This window comes from Aplidium turbinatum, chromosome 12, assembly GCF_918807975.1.
Source record: "Aplidium turbinatum chromosome 12, kaAplTurb1.1, whole genome shotgun sequence".
Lineage (NCBI taxonomy): Eukaryota > Metazoa > Chordata > Ascidiacea > Aplousobranchia > Polyclinidae > Aplidium > Aplidium turbinatum.
This window is the reverse complement of record NC_137483.1, coordinates 14,563,715-14,584,906: the sequence shown is the minus strand read 5'-3', so window position 1 is coordinate 14,584,906 and position 21,192 is coordinate 14,563,715. Positions and strand designations below refer to the sequence as shown.

The 21,192-nt window shown below is 40.8% G+C and overlaps 1 protein-coding gene across 1 annotated transcript in view; it reads right to left on the bottom strand.

Annotated features, from left to right (window-relative positions):
* LOC145780608 (protein capicua homolog) overlaps positions 1-21,192 on the bottom strand; it is a 52,159-nt gene that overhangs the window by 6,647 nt on the left and 24,320 nt on the right. Inside the window, exons 3-34 of the mRNA XM_082592233.1 lie at positions 20,811-20,942; positions 20,201-20,368; positions 18,428-18,640; positions 17,910-18,088; positions 17,734-17,829; positions 16,807-16,878; positions 15,208-15,326; positions 14,524-14,682; positions 13,681-13,959; positions 13,247-13,325; positions 12,591-12,804; positions 11,990-12,325; positions 11,213-11,521; positions 10,759-10,965; positions 9,932-10,207; positions 9,051-9,266; positions 8,314-8,642; positions 7,803-7,993; positions 7,217-7,327; positions 6,670-6,859; positions 5,792-5,977; positions 5,326-5,491; positions 4,960-5,111; positions 4,611-4,796; positions 4,123-4,227; positions 3,601-3,718; positions 3,332-3,448; positions 2,741-3,174; positions 2,407-2,542; positions 1,775-1,862; positions 925-1,580; positions 110-321 (exon numbers count right to left, since the gene is read on the bottom strand). Of these exons, the coding sequence (XP_082448359.1) occupies positions 110-321; positions 925-1,580; positions 1,775-1,862; positions 2,407-2,542; positions 2,741-3,174; positions 3,332-3,448; positions 3,601-3,718; positions 4,123-4,227; positions 4,611-4,796; positions 4,960-5,111; positions 5,326-5,491; positions 5,792-5,977; positions 6,670-6,859; positions 7,217-7,327; positions 7,803-7,993; positions 8,314-8,642; positions 9,051-9,266; positions 9,932-10,207; positions 10,759-10,965; positions 11,213-11,521; positions 11,990-12,325; positions 12,591-12,804; positions 13,247-13,325; positions 13,681-13,959; positions 14,524-14,682; positions 15,208-15,326; positions 16,807-16,878; positions 17,734-17,829; positions 17,910-18,088; positions 18,428-18,640; positions 20,201-20,368; positions 20,811-20,942 (6,431 nt within the window). The remainder of the gene's footprint in view (positions 1-109; positions 322-924; positions 1,581-1,774; positions 1,863-2,406; positions 2,543-2,740; positions 3,175-3,331; positions 3,449-3,600; positions 3,719-4,122; positions 4,228-4,610; positions 4,797-4,959; positions 5,112-5,325; positions 5,492-5,791; positions 5,978-6,669; positions 6,860-7,216; positions 7,328-7,802; positions 7,994-8,313; positions 8,643-9,050; positions 9,267-9,931; positions 10,208-10,758; positions 10,966-11,212; positions 11,522-11,989; positions 12,326-12,590; positions 12,805-13,246; positions 13,326-13,680; positions 13,960-14,523; positions 14,683-15,207; positions 15,327-16,806; positions 16,879-17,733; positions 17,830-17,909; positions 18,089-18,427; positions 18,641-20,200; positions 20,369-20,810; positions 20,943-21,192) is intronic.

The window sequence follows — 21,192 nt, the reverse complement described above, 5'->3', positions numbered from 1 at the left end:
CTTTTACACTTTTAATAAAAGTTGAAAAACTATTGACTTTGACAATAACTGACTAAAAAACTGAAACTTTTACGTAAGCGGATAAAAGGATTATGCTCAGACGACTCACTTGGGCAGGTTGCGTTGTGTAGGACTCAGCGAGTACAGGGACCATAGCGACCGAGGCCTTCACCTTCAATCCTTGGCTGCTTTCTGACGATGCTTTGTTTGAAATTTGAGACAAGTCCGATCGTTCAATCGTCACCACGCTGCTGCCTCCTGATTGGTTGACAGTTGCCATGGCAAGATGAGAGCTCAAGCCATTGCTTTGGCTCGTATTGCCTGTTCAAAGAAATAGTAATGACTTTGATTATTATCTCAAGGTCTATGTAAGCCCATTACAAGCGTAAGGTGACAACAACCGCTGAGATATCTCCAAAGAATCTAAGTCCAGTTAATCCATTTACGTAGTTAAAGTGTTAGTGTTAGGATTAGAAACGTGCTTGATTTGCTTTCACAGCACATGTAAACTTAAAAACTTCATTACACGCACGTCACAATTGTGGTTTTGCCACCTTCTCCTTTTGTTAATTTAGTTTCTGTATTCTACTCTAACAGCATTGTCTCCTTTACATTCCGACAAGGAAAAATAAATTTAATTGAAACAAACTCAATACCTATTTGTATGCGCTGCAGAGAGCTAAGCAGTATTTGTGCTCTTGGTCCACAAACATAAATCTCATCAAAGTGGACTCAAATCACGTTTATTTACGTTGAAACGGTGCAAAAGTCTTCCTTATAAACACTTTTGTTCACAATCATCTTCAAAACGGGAAATCAAGTACCCACACAGCAAAATCAGTCACTTTCACATTGATTCAATGCAAATCAACGCAAAAATGACAGATTTTTCCGCCTGGGTAGATATTTAAAATAGTTTCCCACCTGTCACGCTCATTATGTAAGAGTGGGAGAGGGAAGTGCTGGCCACAATGTTCGGTTGTTCACTCTTGTTGTCATCTGCCAACCTTGCTACGTTGCCTGACATCATGCTGGCGATCACAACAGGCTTGTTGGGGTAGGGAGCCTGTGACAGCTGGTTGCTTCGTGAATTGACTCGGCTCGTCTCTTGAGAGACTGACACGGGACTTAGGACTTTCTCTGGCAGCACGAACGCCGGGTGGCTGTGAGTTTGAGAATCGGTTTTAAGCGACCAAAAAGGCGGGAAACGACGTGAGGTGGCAAGGTTAGCATCAGAGCTGCCAGATGCGTGGTTTTCTGTCAAGCTTTTTGCCTGGACCGTCATGGAGTCTTCGAGTGATCCTTGTTGTTGTGGCAACACTCGCGAAGAAGGAGGAGGGGACAAAGCGGAGACCACGTTCCGGTTCGGTGAACTTGGCCACGACATATTGCCACCGTTCCGCTTTATCGATTTATTGACGGACATGTTGTTAGGTAAATGTTGCAAAACGTAAGCTTGGCCCAGCAACTCCGCAGCTGTAGTCGGTTTAAAACCGAAACTTCGAGAGGATCCCACAAGTGGTGCGGACCCTTTCGCCACGAAGCCGTCTTTGGAAGAAGTTTGAGACAAACTTGAAGAACTGCCAAAACACAACAGTGCATTACTCATCTCATACTATTCTTCTTCAGCATACCCCGACAGCAAATCAGCCGCTTTTTACATTGATGCAACGTATGCAGACGTTGAACCAATGTAAAAAGCGGCTGATTTGCCGTCTGGGTAGTTAGTGCGGGCAGTGACAACTTGTCTTGAAACATAAGATATTCAACTTACTCAATGTTCTGATGTATTAGAATAGAAGTAGAACTTGTGGCAAAAGACGGGTTTCTGCCATACGCCATTGAATGATTGGTAGATGTAGCTGCAACATGAACTAGAAGGTAACGTTGAACTAATGCAAAAACAAAGCATTGATTGGATGCTTATGAACAATACTCAAAATTAAAAAATATTTTCAGGTGAAACTTCTAGCCAATACAATGCTGCATGTGAGGGTTCAATTAACTGAGGATCTTTCGCATTTCAACACCACAGAATAGACGTATATTGGTTCCGGCCAGGTAACATGCTTGTTCACGTTACGTTGCTACGTTCCGTAACAACGCAACGTAAACATGCAACCTAAAAGAAACGTAAAATTTTTATCGAACCAATTCTTTTCTAAATCGTACAATCTTTCGATGCAAACACAGCCCACACTGTCTTGGCCAAGCGCGTTGTACTGGCATGGAAACTGTAGCTTCAAATGACCAACAGTAACTTAATTAAGCATGAAACTGTAAAAATGTGAAGTAGCGCTGCGCTGCACTACGACTGCTCATGGCAGAGCGAATGGCGTTTACAAGTAAAACGGTGGCAAGTGAGCTCTTTACTTCGGGCTGGTTGCAGCTTGAGACACTACTTACCGGCAGGGGGGCTAAACATTGGTGGGAGTACGTAGTTAAGTTGAGGGTGCACCGTGGGTTGCTGAGTGGAAACTGCGCTAGAAGGTGCGGATGCTGCAAGATGCAAATGAGGAGTGCCATCTGGCGGTGCAGGAACCTGTGGTTAAAACAATGTCCGATGTTGGTTTTCGAGGAACTTTTCTTTGTGGTAAAGATGCGATTTAACGCAGATCGGAGTCGAATAAAAGACAGTGTTTGCTTGCAATGCGCCATTTCTTGTACGAAATTCGCTTTTTGTGGCATCACAAAACACTATAAATAAACAAGAAACGTTTTGGAATTAGATCAACATTACCTGCGCAATGCGACTTGGCTCCATGGTCAAAAGCATAGGCCTATACCCTCTTGGCGATGACCAGGATGATATGGCCGTAGTGACAGGACAAGCCGGATTCGAAGTTCGAGATATACTAGCAGGCGGCAGCGATCCAGTCACATCTTGAGTTAGTGCTGCGGGAGCTTGAGAAACAGGGGTGAATGGGTTTTTCCCTATTGTGGTGCTAGGTAACATTTGGGCTGGTTGATACCCTGATGGTTGACTGAAGCTGCGCATGAAAGGGCTTGCAAGTTTTTGTGCGGCTGAAAAATAGGGGTTAGGGTTAGATGCTTGGGGCTTGGACGTGACTTTGACTGATATCATATTGGTCAAAGCTTGTTGGCTGTTAGAGTCAGTCGGCAAGGGTCGAACAAGTGTTGCTTCCGCAGATTTCGATTCTTTCACGGTTAGTTCTGTAAAAACAGGCACAACACATTAACACGTGCAAGATTTGGAGTCATCAGACAAAAAGAAATTGTGGTAATATGGGTAATCAAAACTATAACAAAAAAAAGTATTTCCAAAAAAAAAAGAAAAACAATTGCTTTTCGTCACTGTAACATGAGATACCTGCGGTAGACGAAAGGATGGGTTGATTCGGAGTTTGCCAAGTGCTTCCGATGGTGGGTGGGGTCATTACTCTATTAAGGTTGCCAGGTCGCGGTGACAAGCTTTTAAAAACCGTCCCTGCAACAAAAAGCTATCGTAACGGGTAGTAAACGTAACGTAAATACCGAACACAGCAAGTTTAGATTCACCAGGGCAAGAAAAATTCAAGAAACTTAAGTTGAAACAATGCAATTTGACAGTTTTCATACAAAATGTGCTTGACAACTAACCAGTTGGCTGAAAAGAAGTTTTCTTTTCGTTGATACTAGAACCGAGCAGAGGACTCTCTGATCCGCCGTAAACCAGTTTGATCGGCTTCGGACGCTTGTATGCTGGGATAGTGCCAGACTGGAATAAAGTGGAACAAGTTTACATATGAAAAACAGTTTTAACAAAATATATTAAAATTTGTGTATCAGTCCTTAAAGCCAGTAAATTAAAGCCGTTAAGATTGAATCAATGCACAAACGACAGTCGTTGCCTAAGTACAGCTGCTTGCAATCGAAGCAACCAACTAAGCTTCACAAATAAGGTGCAAACGATTCCACTGGGAAATGGGAAAGATGCGAACAAGTTTATTCCTTCAAAGATACGATTCTCTTTTGTATTTCACATAAATTTCACGTTGACGTTGAATTGACAAAACTCATTGAATGTTTCAGTTGAATAAAAAAAAACGTTTTGTTCAAAAGATTGAAACGTGGAATGTTTAGCTTCTTCTGACGACACGTGAGAGGGTGATAAAAACTCACTGGGATTGAGTAATCCGTCTTTGCTATAAAGTTCTGCCTCGTACTCCCTGGCTGTTCCTGCGCTGTGAAAGTTTCATCTTCCGATATGTCCGAATCGGTGACAATCTGAAGAAATAAAAACGTGTCATCCGCATCAACATGGAAGCTCGTTTATACGTAAAAGATTTTTTTGGATGAAGGCAAGTGGTAAGTTAAAAGAAGCCAAAATTGATGAGATCTTTTACAAGTGAGAGAGAAAGAAAAAGAGAGGAATAAAAGAGTGAGATATGGACAGAGAGAAAAGAGAGGGAGATGGAGAAAGGGGAATGCTCAACGTGTACTATGTTTATAATGTTTATTTAGTATTTACCCTTCAAGAACGAGACAGAAATGAGTACTAATACATAAATAAATCTTCCGCAAGATGAGTTGTTGCAAAATCAAGCCGCAGTATGCTGGATTTGATGGTGCCCAGAGTCACCGAACTAGCAGACTAGCACAATCCTCACCTTTTCCCGGCACTTCAAATCAATTTCTAAAGAAGGTTCTCTCAGACGTTTTTGACCCAGAGAATATGGATGTGGGAGTATTTGGGGAACATTAGGCTGAGAGAAGACGCCAGCTGGTGGAACGATTGACGACGAGTTGTTGCCGCTTGTGGGAGCACTTTCAATCGATGAAGTCGTCTGATAAGGCTGTGAAAATGCGTAGAATAAGGTTATACGAAGACACGCAAATAATTCAGACTGGTGTCAGTGCAGATATGCTATTGCGCAGAGTAATTATTGTGAAAAGAAGTGAAGAATTAAGTGTCAGTTGAATTGATCTATTAAAACTGGCGCAAACAGATTTCCTCACCACAAAACTGCTTGCAGCAACTGCTACGGTTTCATTCTGGCTCCGTGTAGAATTAGAAACAGAAGACACTTTTCTGTCGTCTGCGTTTTGTTCGCCAGATAGAAAAATGCTTATCGGAGCTCCCTGGAGGCTATCACTTGCCGTCATTGCTGCTGAAAATTAACGTTTCTGTCAATTAATGAGGTTGGTAGTCTGGAATTGTTAAACCAGCTAAGTTTTTAAATTTACTTTTTTTAGCTGATTGTATGAAGCACCTTTTCTTCAAAAACTGACAATCTCAAAGTAATTTGCAGAAAAATCAAAAGTTTTGTCATAATATCACAAAATATACCGTAAAATTGAAGAAAAAAACCCAAAAAACCTCACCTTCAGTTGAAGTTGTGAGGATCGAAGCGGAAGAAAGACGGTTCAACTCCAGGGAGCCAATAGACGATTCCGACGCTTTGCGGACTCTGGAGGTACTCCCGGATCGCTTCCTCTCCTTGGAGCACCACTTCCAGTCCGGATGGGCTTTGAAATGAGCTTCCTTTACCTGCAGATGGAAAGGAGATTAAAAATGGTTCACATTCTCGGTAGTAATTTACTCATGATGACAAATAACTTGGTGAAAAGTGAACTCCCAGGAAAAACAAAAATAAAATCACCGCCGAAGAATTTCTATTCTTCATATGAAGGCGTTTCTTCAGATGACAAGGGAATGACAGGAATTGGGATAGCAATTTTCGCTACATCGTTTCATCGCAATCAATCAGAAATCTGATGTTAATAAAACAAACACTCAACACAAGAATAAAAAGATAATATGCACAAAAATTGTTTTTGTTGGTCTAACCTTGACCGCCAGGTCGTGGTACTTTTGCTTTTCGTCCCCGGGCAGAGCATACCACCACTCGCCCAATATCTTGCTGACTGTGCGATTGTCCTGGTTAGGATGACGCTGATGGACCAGGGCCCTGTGGCGCTTACTGAATATCATGAAGGCGTTCATTGGACGACGGATGTGCTCCTTGCCTTGCTTCTGCAAAGAAAATCTCAACTGAAGCGATTTGTGTAAAACTAACGTCTGGCCCAATGGTGAAAGTGCTTGCCCGGTCATTGGGAGGTTACCGGTTCAAATCCCGTACAAATATGATGCTGACCTTCAAAGTGGAAAAGTAGACTTCCTTGCTTTCTCACCCACTTAAATTCAAACCTTTTAACTACCAGTGACACAAGCCTGGATACGACAAAAGTGAATTCATGTTGAAATTCTATTCGTTAAAAGCGAAATCTATTACCCGGATAATAACAACAACGGACAAAAAAATAAAAGTTTTTAATGAAAACTTCAGTCACGAACTTTTATTTTGAAAATAATACTACTACGACTTTTCTCCTACAACAGCTCTGTCATGTACAGTGTCCAGTGTACTGTACACGTGACACTTATCAAACCATTGAGTTGGTTGTTTGATATGAGTGCTGTCTGGTGTGGTGTTCGTGGATCAATGCACCAGCGTTTGGTGAAGCGCTAAGTTGAACAAAACTGATCAAAAGTGGCGTCATTGGTTCTTCTTCTTTCGTATGAGAGGTTGTTCTTTTAGACTACATTTCATTGGGGTCAAATGTCCGGGCATTCTTCGAGCAGCCATTTGATTGTAGAGTCCTCCAGCGTTGACAGGCCAACTGCCCTTGGAGGAGTAAACGTCATTGGTTGTTGAGCTACGATACCTTTTTCGGACTTTTCAAGACTTTGTCTTCCGGATCATTGCGATCTGATAGTGATGAGCGTTTCGGTGGAGTCCTCTCCTCAGATGGATATTCTCCAAGGTTAAAAGATTGATGGGAAGCACCAGGAGAAAGCAAAAACTCATCCAATGGATGATCGGTCTGCATCACGGAAGCAGGAAGAGGATAAAATCTAAAAAATTCCAAAAACAATTATGTTTCATACGATTCTATTACAATTTTTAACGTCAAAGTGACATAAAATATTTATCGGTTTAGTTATGGAAAAATGTCTCCTCAAAACCATGGCTGCTGTTATGTTCAGTTTTCTTACTAAATGAAAAACATTGCATTGTTTATATCATAGTTAGTTGAGAAAGTGCAGTTCTGTGCCAGAGATAAACATGTCATGAATGTGGAGTGAATAAGACGCAATCTTGAACGCATGTTTTCGATTCCTTGGTCTCACACGATCTCTTCAACTTCCAAGCATAATTTGTGGAAGATTTTATGTTGAACATTCAAGTTCTGTAAACCTACTAGTACTCACACATCATCGTCTTGTGCTCGATTAGACAAGCTAGAGCTGCCAGGAGATTCGCGGGGTGGATATATAGAGTCTTTAGCTCCTCCTGATGACACGGGGCCATGAGAAGATGACCTAAAATGATCCCGGATTCATTAAATGCAATCATCACTTCAAAACTAACATTTAAAACTCTTCACTACTTACAACATGCTAAATTTAATTAAATCTGTAAATATTCACAATAGTTTTGTTAAATATTGGCTTGTGTGGCTGACAGGGCTGAGAAAAGCAAGGATAATGCTGTACGAGTAAATGTGAAAAAAATACCATTCTCAAATGTAATTGTACCGACACGTGATTTAAGAGAGGAATTGACTTGCTTGACTTTAAAGTTTATGTAAACTACGACTAATACCATTGATTGCATCTGCCTACACTAGTGATGGCTGTTCAGATGGCTCTTCAGATGGCTCCTCCGATTGATACTCGAGACATTATGAAGATACTCTATGGTTTAGCGCAGAGCTTCCGAAACCTCTTGACAAAGACTTCTTTTCAATTTAAAAGTTGTGTTGTCATGATAGTTTTCTAACCACAGCGCATTTACTTTGGCTCTTCTGGAGGAGCTTGGTGGGAAATATGATTCACAAGATGAACCCGGTCATCAGGTGGTGGATGAGAAGAAACAACATCCTGCTGACTCTCAACTGGTCGGACTTGGTCAAGGAATGGAAGAAGTTGATGCCATTGGTGGATTCCTTCCCTTTTCGGGTCCGCAATAGGTTGATCTCTTCTCTCCTGCAATTAGAGGGAGAGTTACCAATGATTTAAACGCAGTTGTAGAGACAGCCAAATAGTAGACAATGATGACAGGTTTCAAAGTTAATTTTTTTTTTTTTGAAATCTATTCGTTGCACGAACACTCGAAACACGTGGACCATGCGTGGACGATGGATGCAATCTCTGGAAGATCTCACCGTATATTTATCATTGCGTCATTGGTGGCCGATTTCTTTCGTACAAGCTCCGTATAACTTATCAAAAATTAAAAAAGGGCCGAATTAGATCACACACCACAGACATTTGTAACTGAATTGATAACTTCGATCAACAGATACCTCAGCAACATAAGGTGAAGGGGGATGTTGATATTCCTGTGTTGCTTCCTTTGAGTTTATAGACGGTGGTGGAGCACCATCCTGCTTAACCTCCACCATCTGAGAGCTAGCAACCCTCTCTTGAGATGAAGCTGCAACTTGTATGGGTTGATGAGAAGGCAACATTATTGGGACGTTAGAATACATAGCGGCAACTTCAGGAGACACAAGCATGATTGGTTGAGGAGCTTCCCCATGAGAAATAGCAGTTCGTCCGGACACCGGTGGCACCAGCATCGTTTGCCGGAGCGCGTACGGCATGATGGGGAAAACAGGAAGACCGTTTTGATCTAAAACGCAAATATTACGATATTTTTAATGAACTTTAGTGGCTCAGGATTTTGTCTTGGTAAGTGGTCGTTGCAGACCTACATGCCTTGAACCAAGTGCTCTGTGCTGTACTTGGTATGAACAACATGGTCACCACTCTACGAATGTTTCCCGCTGTTTCGGACTGAGCTTTCAGCTCGTCATTTCTTTCATTGTAGAATCAAACAGCAAATATCGTTTTACATTGCAAACATATTGTTCCAAGTGTTCAACTTTCGGTGGCCATAAAACCCCGGTTTCATTGCTTATGATATTTGCTTTAATTTCAGATTTGACGTTCAACAAACCAATCTACGATTTTTTTTGTCTTCTTGAATGTTAAAATAACGTAAAAACGTGTCTAATTTAAATCAGTCTAGCTCCCTTACCTTGCGCCATCATAGTCATTGGAGGATACTGCACCAACGGAAAGCCTGGATATGCCGACATCAGCCTTGGATCGACTACGATAGGGGAGATAAATGAATTACTGGAGGAGACGGGAGCACTCAGGACGCGGGCGGAAGCGGCTGCGTGGTTGGATGGTGGTGGCATTAGGGATGGTGTCACAGTCACTAAAGTGTTTTCCGTTGATGAGGTTAAATCTAGCAAAATAACATACATGACACTCTCACAATAAAACGTAGATGCACTGAAGGTTAAATTTCCATAAAACTAAATCTATCATTTTTACATTGATTCAACGTCTGCTGACGTTGAATCAATGTAAAATGACGAATATTGCTGTCTGGTTGCGTGCCTGTCCAAAGCATAGCCATGTCGTAAGTTGATGATATGATATTTTTACAATTGCAATAAAAGCTTTTATCATCAGCAGATCATGTTAAAGTGCATTTACAATATTTATTTACGTTTCGAGCTGACTTGAAAATTTCAAGACAGTGTATTTTTCCAGACAGCTAATCAACCACTTTTACAATGTTTGCAGACGTTAAATCAATGTAAAAAAAAAACGCTTGATTTGCTGTCTGGGATCTATCCAGTGAAGAGGCATGCAAAGTATAATTTTGAAGCATTTAAAAAGTTTAATCGGTGTGCAAGGATCATAACTTACAAAACATATCACTTTTGTATTATCACTGCTTATAAAACGTTAGTCACCATTTTCATTCAGAAATCAGCCTTTATTACATTGATTCAACGTAAGAAAGGACCGATTTGCTGGTTAGGAAGCGTCGAAGCGATTCTTAACAAACGTTGGATCTATTTAGCTGCTACCGCGCAGTCTCATATATTTTTCAAATCTCACTTTGTGTTTGCATTTGCACAGCGGCAAGCAGTATATCCATTCCTTCGTGTGATTGCGCAGGCACAGAGGTGGTAGCTACATTGCTGTCAACATTGACCGCTGTCGCGATAGACTGCGAATCACTAGCAAGTACAGGTTGGCTGATGGAGGAAGCAAGAATGACCGGATGTTGATTTTTCTGCTGCTCGTCTTGAGATGACAGTTGTGGATGAAACGACGATGCTTGTTCCGTGATCTTCTTCGGATGCGGCTGGTCCGGATTTTCACGGGAGTAGTCTAACAGCAAACAATCTGTTACAGCCATTCAAAGTAACGGTTCTAGCTAACTTGGAGAGTTCTCAGCAAATACTTTGTGATGGTTTCTCGTTAATCGTTAGGTCGTACAAGGAGATACCTATAAGAATTAGGGGAATGCGGGGAATTGTAAAGCGATTAAGGTCCCATTCGAACGAAAATGGATGACGCTATCAGCCCATACTCGAGTTTCACGTCTTCAATTGTCGTTCGATCAGATAGCCTATAGCAGTACACAGTACAGTTCAGTGAGGTTTTGGACTTAAATATTACGTTAAATTCTGAAGTTCTTGTCGAGTCGAAGTTCATGTCGAGTTAATATTAATCAAGATTTGAATTTTTTCAACTTCAAGAAGTTTTAAAAGGTTTAGGAACCACTGTTCAAAAGGTTTATTGATTAACTCTTGCCAGAATAGGCGTTATATAAACGCCTTCAACTTGTATAAAATCCAATCGATACGACGTATTGTTTTTGTTTGTTTGTTTTGTTTAAAAACATCATTAACATTCACAGAAGTTCTTATTAAACCTACCGTTGCGACGTCGCACAAAAGCACCCCTACTGGTCCCAACACTTGGGGTGGGTCCAGTAACAATCCCCATGGGACGGGTGACTAATTTTGGAGGGGATTCCCCAACCATGTCACCAGTGGCATGGGAGAGAGCGACTGGAGCAGCGTGACTTGAAATAGCAACCGAACGAGTTATGGCTCCTTGGGAAGCAGGACCGGCAGCGTGACCTGAAGAAAGCAACCGATTTTAATCCAGTTTGAACAGGATTAATCCAGTTATTACAGTTTTGAACTTGTAAGCTTTTCATGAAACAAACGACGAATAAGGTAGGCCGCACAAAGAAAACTTGTTTAGATACACTGAAGCAAGACTATTTAACTTAGGATAGATTTTAGAAGGCAATGCACGTCAGAATGTTACCATGCACGACTGCACGTCAAAATCACCACACACAACTGACTAGAGCTCTAATACCTGCTGCATCAGGGTTTTCGTTTTTCGATATATCTCCCGCAATCCGCACTGGGTTAGCTTTCAGCTGATTGGAGGTGAAAGACAACCTTGATCCAAAAGTTGGGTTCGGCTTGGGGACTAGCCAACGCTGGCCTGTCAGAGATGGATCGTTGGCCAGGACGGCCGGTACATGATCAGTCTTCCTGGAGGAAACCTCCGGGATCGGAGCAAATGTTTGTCGTTGACCGGGTTCGGTTGACACAGGAGATTTGATGATAGGAGGAGGAGGAGGACGCACAGGACTGGCCGTGGTGGACTGTGGTGTGTTTCCTATCATAACAGCAAGGACGCTTAAATACACAAAATGAAGCAAATATAGTGCTCAACAAGTTGTCTATTGCGTAGGCCAGGGGTCCGCAAATAGTGGGTCGCGACCCAAATTTGGGTCATGAGACCATCCACAGTGGGACGTGAGTCGCAAAACAGTTTAAACTTGCCATCAATAAAACTTGTTTGGCAAAAATAAATACAATCATATACTCTGTGATGTGATAAGCTTCATACAAATTTGTAGCCTACAAGAAAATTTATACTTTCAATGGTAGTAGCCTAGTTCCCGCTTATTAAGCCCAATTTGGTCCATTCCGGAATTAGTGAAACATTCACTCTCTCTTTAACATGTTGAGCTGCTGGGTGCATGAGAATCTGTACTTGCTACAGCCTTCGGTTGCCTCTGCGGCTGTGCCGTACGGGCGAAGGCAGTCGCTGCCGGGGAGAAGATTGTAAAAATTGACCTACCTAAAGAAACGAGCATGGTAGCTGCCGTGTGTTCATCTATGCCAGCTGCTGATCGCTGCCTGATGGGCACAGCGCTGCTTCGGCGAAGTGGTTGCAGTAGTGACGTCACCGGCAGATCAGATCTTCTTGGAAAGTGGCTTCCAGGAGACAACACGTGAGAATCGACGTTTAACGCAGCAGAAGTGGATGCTGCACGCTGAATCCTTGGAGAAGGACGATGAGGACCATCAGATGTTGTGCTCTTGCTTCTCATAGAAAGATGTCGCGAGCAATAACCCTTTCTCTGTGATTCCTTCATGCAGTCTCCTTTTGAACAAAGTTTTCTCCACTGTTTGCCTGGTGTAAAAAAGCGTCGATATTCAGCACAAAGTCGTAGCATAAATGTTCAAGTGGTATCACTGGCAATTACGCAATCATTCACAATCCAACATTTAATCAATGCACCAACTAAGAAGCAAACATTATTTAAAGCCATTTAATGCCAAAAAGCATGCAACGAAATAAGGTTTCACCGAAGTAAAAGTAATTTTCTTCTTTATTACTAAACTTGAATATGTCTATCAAGCCAAGCAGTGTTGCATCGCAAAAGCAGGCAACTAACCGTTATATTTCTTTCTCACGCCACTCTTCAGGGTGACAATCTCTCCTTTTTTATACTTGAGAGCCCCCACTCCGATTGGGGTCTCGCACCTTGAGGAAGCCCTACTAGCGCTCCGTTCACTGAGCGACGAGTTGGGCCGAGAGCCAGCCACCGACCCACGTGTGGGGGAAATTGGAGTGCAGTTCCTACTCACAGACCTGCTCGTTCGGGGAGTCTGCACAAATCAAGTAAGTAAGGAATAGCAAAATCAGAGATTGCATTTATATATCGCTTTTACGTCGCTAGATGACGAAACAACGCAAAAACGGCAACTTTTATCGACTGGAAAAAGAAGTGGTTTTGTGCTATTAAAATGTGATTGTCATAGTTGATTTGCTCAAGATATCACATACACAATTACACATTCATGTTGAAAAAAGTGCTTTCAGTAACCTTAAGTCTACAACAGAATATCTTAATTGATATAAAATCATCATGCAAAATTATTGATATTTTTGTTCTTTCTGGCCGACATCAGGATACGCATGGCCGCGAAGAAACAAAACAAACTACTGTACTTGAAAATTTTCAATAAATCGATATCTAACAGGACGATCTCCCATCTGACTTAAAATTCATCGAAAATTTTCGAACCAAATCAACATCGAAAATCTCACCTCTGGACAAGGACTGGGAATGCTGGTCTCGCTCGCTCCTGAGCAATGACGCAGACGATCCTCAATGATGCTTTCCAAGCTGAAATCAAAAATTCTCAAAACTCAGTCGGTTGCAAACGTGCTTAATTGCTTAAGCATAACAATATGATTTTTGGGAAATACAAACATCTATCTAATTCATTTCAACGTAACTTGTGATGAAGCACAATCAAAATTGGGTAATTTCCAAAAGTAAAGAACACTAAGTTCGAGGCAAAGGTTTAATTTTAAATGTATCTTGTTGAAATCAATGTCTCGGGCAAGTCTCAATGAGCAAGAAAATAATGCTGTTTCAAACTGATTAGTGAGAGCTAAGAGTTCGCTTGTTTCTTTCGTTATCCTAGAATAAAAGTGAGAGCTCTGGCAAGCTTGTAAACACGGACTGGTTTTCGTACCTGCTCAGTCCAGGTCCGAACGCATGGTCACCAAATCTTCCTTGCGCGGAACCAAATGAAAATTGAAGACGATTTCCTTGTCCACGCGGATTCCGAAGTCCGGGATGCATCGGAGGAGTTTGGTGGATCAGATGATGATGCGATTGAGTAGAGGATCTTCCATCACGCCCGGGAGTAGTTGCGGAGGACGAGGGGTTATTCTCGCTGTCGGATTCGGAGGCGGTATCAGTTACTTCATCATCCGATCGGGAATGTTCCATGTCAGAATCCACATCATGACTGGAGGAAAATGATAAAACTATTTAAAAAACAAAACATTGATAATTTTCTTTATAAAACCACAGATGCAGTTCGACATAAAGAATTCAAGAAACTTGTATCCCGGCACAAAATTCACAGTAGCTTGATGTTTGAATGTGGAGTTGATTTTGAGAGTTCAAACACACGTGAGAAAAAAGCAGTGTCAATGCGCACACTGGAGACCACAAGGAAAAGGGGAGTTTAGCATCATCAGTTACAACAACTTCCATTTTAGTCAAGAGAATTACATCAGATTGCAAATGATATGACGTCAGATTGCATATTGCAAAGGGCTCCATTTCATCATGGTTTCTCAGGAAACAAATCCCAGCATTACACTGTACTGTATTAAAGGGGAGCACCAGTCAAAATTAAATTCTTAAATGCATGTTTTTTGTTCTGAGAAAAATTGTTTAAAATGATCGGAAGAGAATAACAACCGATGCCTCGGTATCACGAACGGATCGGCTGAACTTCCAAGCGAGAGTTCAATATCAAAGTTTTGCTTCCGGTAGTGCCTGAACGTTTCAGTGAACAACTTACGATCTTGGTGGGGGAGAAGGGAGGTCGGGAAGGTGCCAGGGAGCGGTGAAGCTCCTTATCCTATCAAGAGGAACAGAAATCACGTCACGAGCCGCTGTCCCACCGGCAAGGTCGGCAGTGTCCACTTCCACTTGCACTGTGTAGGTCTGTGTGTCAGCCCTGGCGATAAAAAAAAGCAATGATGCTTGATTTCGGCAATTTAAAATTACAAAATCAATCGACAACGTGTTAGATTTCGAGAGAAAGTTAAAGCATAAAGTGAAGTTGCAAAATTTTTAAATGATTTCACGAAACATTCAAATGCCTTATCATTCCGCAGTAGTATAGCCAGTGACTTTTAAATACAAATAAATTTATATAACAAGATGATGAAAAATTTATAATCGCTCGAGTTTAATAATTTTTTTTTCAAGCTGGTATCGAAATCGAGCTGCCTGGAAACGGCGATCCTGGCAGACGGTAAACAAAAACTTCTGTTTAATAACAACTATAGCAAAAGTGCTTAGTTAAAACGTTAGACAATGCAGTAGGTTCGGTTTGAAGACTTCCCTTCACAAAACTATGAAAGAATCTCTAATGTGACAGCAAAATTTGTATTGCAAATTTTATTTTGCGCAGATGAAAACATTGGGAAGACCAGACCATTAAGAAATAAGATATCAAAAAGCAGAAAACCAAGCTTACTGGTATCCACAAACAGTGGCGATCTTGTACACTGCTGAGTTGACGTGAGGTTTCACACAAACTTTCTGACCAGCTGCCACTGGTGGAGCATCAGAGGACAGCTTCACATCGGCAATCACCTGCAACCAGCAACAAGTGGATGCATGCCACTTGCTTGTTTTGATGCATAATCCCAGCTGGCAGAAGTTAGCGTTTTTACATCGATTCAAAGTCGCTAGACGTTGAAACGATGTAAAAACGGCAACTTTTGCTTGCTGGGATTGTGGCATGACTTTAAAGTTGCGTTTTAACGTGACGTATGCAATATGCATTGTGGTATGTGGGCAAACGATGAGAATAAATATGCCTGCATAAGTAACACTACACAAAAAATAAACGAGTTTTTTTGTGGGAACAAGTTTGTCGCGGATCTTAAAAACTCGTTAATGACCCAATTCTAATTAAGTAAGTAACGGTTAGCGGCTTCAGTGGTTCTCAACCTTTTTAGGCTTACGGCACCCTTTAGCAGAAAAAAAATATTTTGTGTCACCCCGTGGTGGACCAACGATCTTTCACTTCGAATGCAGCAGGTGGTTGAAACATACATCAACCGTTTCATATTAAAGACTATTAAAAATAGTAACCTATTCATAGCTTCTCTACTTGACTTTCCGCTGTAATGCAACCTGGAGAAAAGCAGGCAAGTTCGCTTGTGCGTGCCCATCGGGAAAGGCAAGTACAAGTAGTCCTCGCTTATTAAGCCCACCTCAGGGCCGGACGATTTGTGTTTATTATGCAGGGGACAAATTTCTGCCACTCTTATACGCATAATTGACTATGACCAACTGTACTATGGTTAAAAGTTGCCAAATAACAACTGTACACAACGATCGGTTCTTTCCTGTTCTACGCTATCCATTTTTGGGGTGCACCGAAAATTGCGTTTTTTTGCGAGTTGTGTCAGCAACGAACATTGCTTTTTACAGCCATACGATCAACATTAAGAACTGAGTTAGCAGCGTAGTAAAGCGTGAAATTGTGGAATGCAAGATAAAAATAGTAAATTGTGACGCTTTTTTACACAATTTCAAGCAAATACAATCGAAACTTGGGCTTATTAAGCGGAGTTTTGGGCTTACTAAATGTTTTTTATTACAAGAATAATTAAATGAAAAGGAGTAATTCCAGAATGGATCAAATTGGGCTCGATAAGCGGTTAGAGAAGGGAGAGAGTTAATTTTAATTTAAACTTTAGCCCTGATTTTAGGTTGCAACAGTACATTCTAGACCTCTAGAGTTTGCCTTTAATGATGTAACAAAAATTTCCTAAACAAAAATGAAAATTTCATTAGCAACAATATCCTAGCTAACCAATTGAGACAGATAAATAATGAATATGAAAAATAGCTCGCGGCACCCAAGAGTATTGTAAATGGCACCCAAGGGTGCCGCGGCACCCCGGTTGAGAACCACTGGGTTAGCCGATGACCAAGACATGAGATTCTCGGAAGACTTCACTTTTACGCTTTAAATTTAGTCAGATATATCACACTGACTCTGTAGTGGAGCACTGAACACAAGCATTGGTAACTGCTGGAATCTATATTTAAGCACACGTACATGATTAGTGCTTTCGGGGTGCATGAAGAAATTGATAGCCCTTTCTTTGTCACCTCGAAATAAAACTCCAACCTGAAAAAAATAGAAAATGCAATTTCAACATGATGAAAAGCTGTATTAGTAAAAATGGCGTGCCACGGCCTACTAAAACACGGCCAAATATGTTGCTATTTGGGAAAATTTCTAAGAGTCTTAATCATTACAACCATAGCCATGACAAACCTGTCATTTTCCCACTTAAAGAAGTATGTAAAATAACTAATATTTGCATCTAGACATATTTTTAACTTGTTTTGCAGGAGATTAGATATGTAAGTTAAGCACAATTTATGCAATAACAATGTAAAATATGTAAGACTTTCCAACCGCATCCTGACAGTAGTCTCGTCATAGAGTCGTTAGGTTTTTTGTATAGCAGGACCTTTTGCCAAAAGCCATATTTTACTTGCACAATTAAACTTGGCAAAAAACAAAACGAACTAACATTTAAATTGGCATGTCGGATGAACAACAGCTTACAACATAGAATCCACAAAAAACCTTTGATATTTTAAATAGAACATGCAAATGCACCAAAAGCGACACACCAAGTGATACTACCTCCAGGGTGCAGTTGGAAAGTCTTACATATTGCATTATCTTTGTGTAAACTGTGCTCCACGTACAGGCCTAATCTCGGGTTGAACAAGCCAAATATATGCCTGAGTGCTAATATTGCTTGTTTTACATACTTTTGGAAATGGGAAGATGACAAGTTTTTCATGGCTATGATTGTAACAATTCAGACTCTTAGAAATTTTCTCAAATAGCAGAATATTTGGCCGTGTTCTAGTAGGTCATGGGCGTGCTAATCATATCGAAATTGCATGCACCAAACTTTATCAGAAACATTTTCGATTGAACTTAAAATTTAATTCCAGAACTAACCTGACCGTCGGTACGAACTTTTACAAAATCCGCATGTCGGTAAGTGTCGCCACGGCGAGCCAACACCGATAAACCGATGCATCTCCGCAAGTGAGTCTAAAACGAAAAAGGGCAAACACATTGGTTAGAAAACTATGCAGAGAAAGTTTGATTCATTGATCAATGGTTCTTCTTACCCATTTTCCAGGTTGAACAGGGGTTTGTAATCTTGTTCTGCGCCTCCCTGGTTCAGACACAGGGGCGCATCCTCGTCCCACCGCGGAAGACGGACGAGATGATGCACCGAGAGGAGCACCGGGAAGTGACACCACCGTCGATGAGACATTGGAAATGGGTCGCATCAGAGAGGGACTTCCTGAGAAATCAAATTTGTTTTGTCAGCTGGGAGGCTAAGGAAAACTTTTACTTAGGCTTACTGACTTATTGCAGGAGGCAGCATTCGCTTTTGTACATTGTCAATTTGTCAAACACAGTGTTCTCACGAGCATGATCATAAGCTTGCTGTCAGTATATTCGGTACATCTAAACTACGTTTCAAGTATTTAAACAAGCATACGGTAAGTCATTGCAACTTTAAAACATTTAGCAAGTGTGAGGATATTTAAAACAATAAACAGAATGAAAAAAAATCGATCAAGGTTCGTTTTCAAGGTGAGTTTTTCCTGCACTCAACTTCTGTCCATGATTTACTGACCTGGAACGCTTGGAGGGTCATGCGCAGAACTGGCTGCAGATTTCTTGGCCAGTGGTTGAGCAGTTGCTGTTCGTGATGAAATAGCAGCAATGTTTGCGCTGATGGGCAAGTACGGGGTCGCGGTTGTGCGAAAAGAGCCAGTGTTTTGGTGAGAATCGACAGCGGTCGAAGACAACCGGCGAATTACGGGTTGAACAAAACAATTGTTGGCGTCTATAAATAAATCGCATTTGTCATGACCAAACGAGCCACTTCTATTTTTGGAATATCTCTTGACTTGGAAACAACTACTACAACAAAGAACAGTGTAATGATAATTCAAGAAAATGAAATATCTTCTGACAGGTGTCAAACCCACAACAATGCTTGATCGAACGACTCAGTTACATGTCTTGCAATAAAAACGAATTTATTTTCACAGTAAGTCAGTTCAATCATAAGCAGCTAAAATTCGATTTCGATCAACTAGCCGCCAGCAGCTAGATCATCTTCCGTAAAGCTTATTCAAATAGAATGATTCTATTTGAATAAGCTTAACTGAAGATAATTTAGCTGCTGGTGGCTAGTTGATCGAAATTGATTTTTAGCTGTTCATGATTGAACTGACTTGTGTTAAAGTAAATTCGTTTGTATGTAATGATAATTTTCTTTTCTCACTAAATGTTTGCACAGGCTTTGTAACGATGTGAAACGTCACGGAAGGTATTTTTCGTTTTATCAAAAGTCAAGATCAGTCACAGCATGTATCGAGTCATACAGAGCAAGAAATGCTAGGACCTTCAAAATTTGTTTAAAACTCTTCTACTGTGACTGGTCATTCCGTACAGTGACAACAAGCTTTTTCAGACCGGCAATATAACAAAAGCTGCGCACGCAGGTGAAAATACTCTACCGTTAGTATGCTTTTGTATTGTTGACAGGACAAAAGAACTTTTGTGAACAAGTTGGTTTAATATTTTTTTAATAGAAACTAATCAGTTAAGTTTTTTTTTATGCTTAACACCTTTAAAGTCACGACTTCATGACCATGTGATAGACAACCAAAACATGTTGGATTTTATGAATTGGATATGCGCAATGATTTGGCTGTTAACATGGCCCAATTTAGTCATGCACACTACAATCCAATAAGTAGCAGATGATATGCGAAAGGAAGCTTTGCTATGACCACCAACGACATCTTTTTGAACCGTGTGCAATTGTGCACAAGTTTCACTTGCAAAGTGCACAGTTTAGAAGCAGTTCAGCAACTTAACCCTGTGGGTATGCGTTTGCTGTTTCATGTCAAATGTCAACACAAGCCACTGATGAAGTTGTAGAAAAATTCAACACGCCGGAACCGTTCATACAGTCTCTTCATTTCTTGAAAGTAACCATCTCTGTTGAAATGGTTTTAATACGTACACACATGCTCACGGTTACGTCGACACCGCATTTTCAAAAACATAGCTATAGGTACCAGTAAAATAAACGATAACTTGCTTGTTTGAGAAATTTAAGTACAGCATGAAAAAACGTAGACTCCAACGACTGCGATTGATAAAAAAAAACAACAAAGCTTCTCGAATACAGGCGAGTTGATTTTGTAATTCAAATTAATCAACTTCAATTACTTTTTTATTTTGTAGACTTTGCACACATATTCACTCCCTATGAAGAAAAATAAATCAAAAGCATAAGAAAATACTACATAGAAGAGAGAGTGAGCGTAGTCACAATTTCGCCAAGAACATTTGCAATTGCGGTCTATGAGCAGCCTGTTTAAAAACTTACCAATTTTAGACTGGGGTATCTGGCCAGGACCATAATGGGGCTTGATTATGGCGGGAGAATTAGAAACATATTGCAGAGTAGTTGTGTTAGTCGATTGCATCGGCATCCGTGGTTGTCGCACTGATCCTTGTATTGCTGCACCTTCGTAGAGTGAAAAATGGCCACCAACTGTAAAAAAGTGTCGGTGAGTCCTCATTGCACACAATGATGTACACGAATTGCATTGTAATAATGTAATATGCCATTTTGCATCGCATTTTGTGCAACAATACAAACATTTAAGATGAAAACAACGCCCGAACCTTTGGACAATTCCGCAAGCAATGTATCTGTATTTTTTGCATTGATTAAACCATTGCAGATGTTAAATGAGTGCACAAGTGATTGATTTTTTTTTCGGATTTAAAATCATTTTCATTCTACAAATTTTTTTGCACAATTTATGCGAACAAAACTGCACTAGAGCCCAGACATGGACAACAGAATTTTTTTTTTTTATCCAACTCAAAATGAAAAATACGGCAACTGCTCAATAAGCTTTAAAACGTATCAAACCAATTAACCCAAGTTATGTGAAATGAAAAGAGTAACCTAAATCCACAAGGCTGACCTGAACATGTAACGCTTCGTGGAGGAGCAATAGAAGTGGAGTCTACTCCTTGCTGGGAGATGCCTATCAAGGGAGCATTACTCGTGTTGGCTTTAGTTAAACTTACTGAAGTCGATGCGTTGGAATCATGATCTAAAGCATTTGTTTTTTAATCTTTGGGCGACGATCAGTAACCATACAACAATGGTAAAACTCAAATCAGAAAAGCTAACACAATAAAAGCATGTGTGCTCTTCAAGAATCACACCAACTGCTGATCATGCATTAACCCAGACAGCAAAATCCGTCATTTGTGCATTAATTCAAAGTCTGCAGACGTTGCTACAGTCTGCAGACGTTGAATCAATGTAAAAATGACGGATTTTGCTGTCTGAAGAAAGTC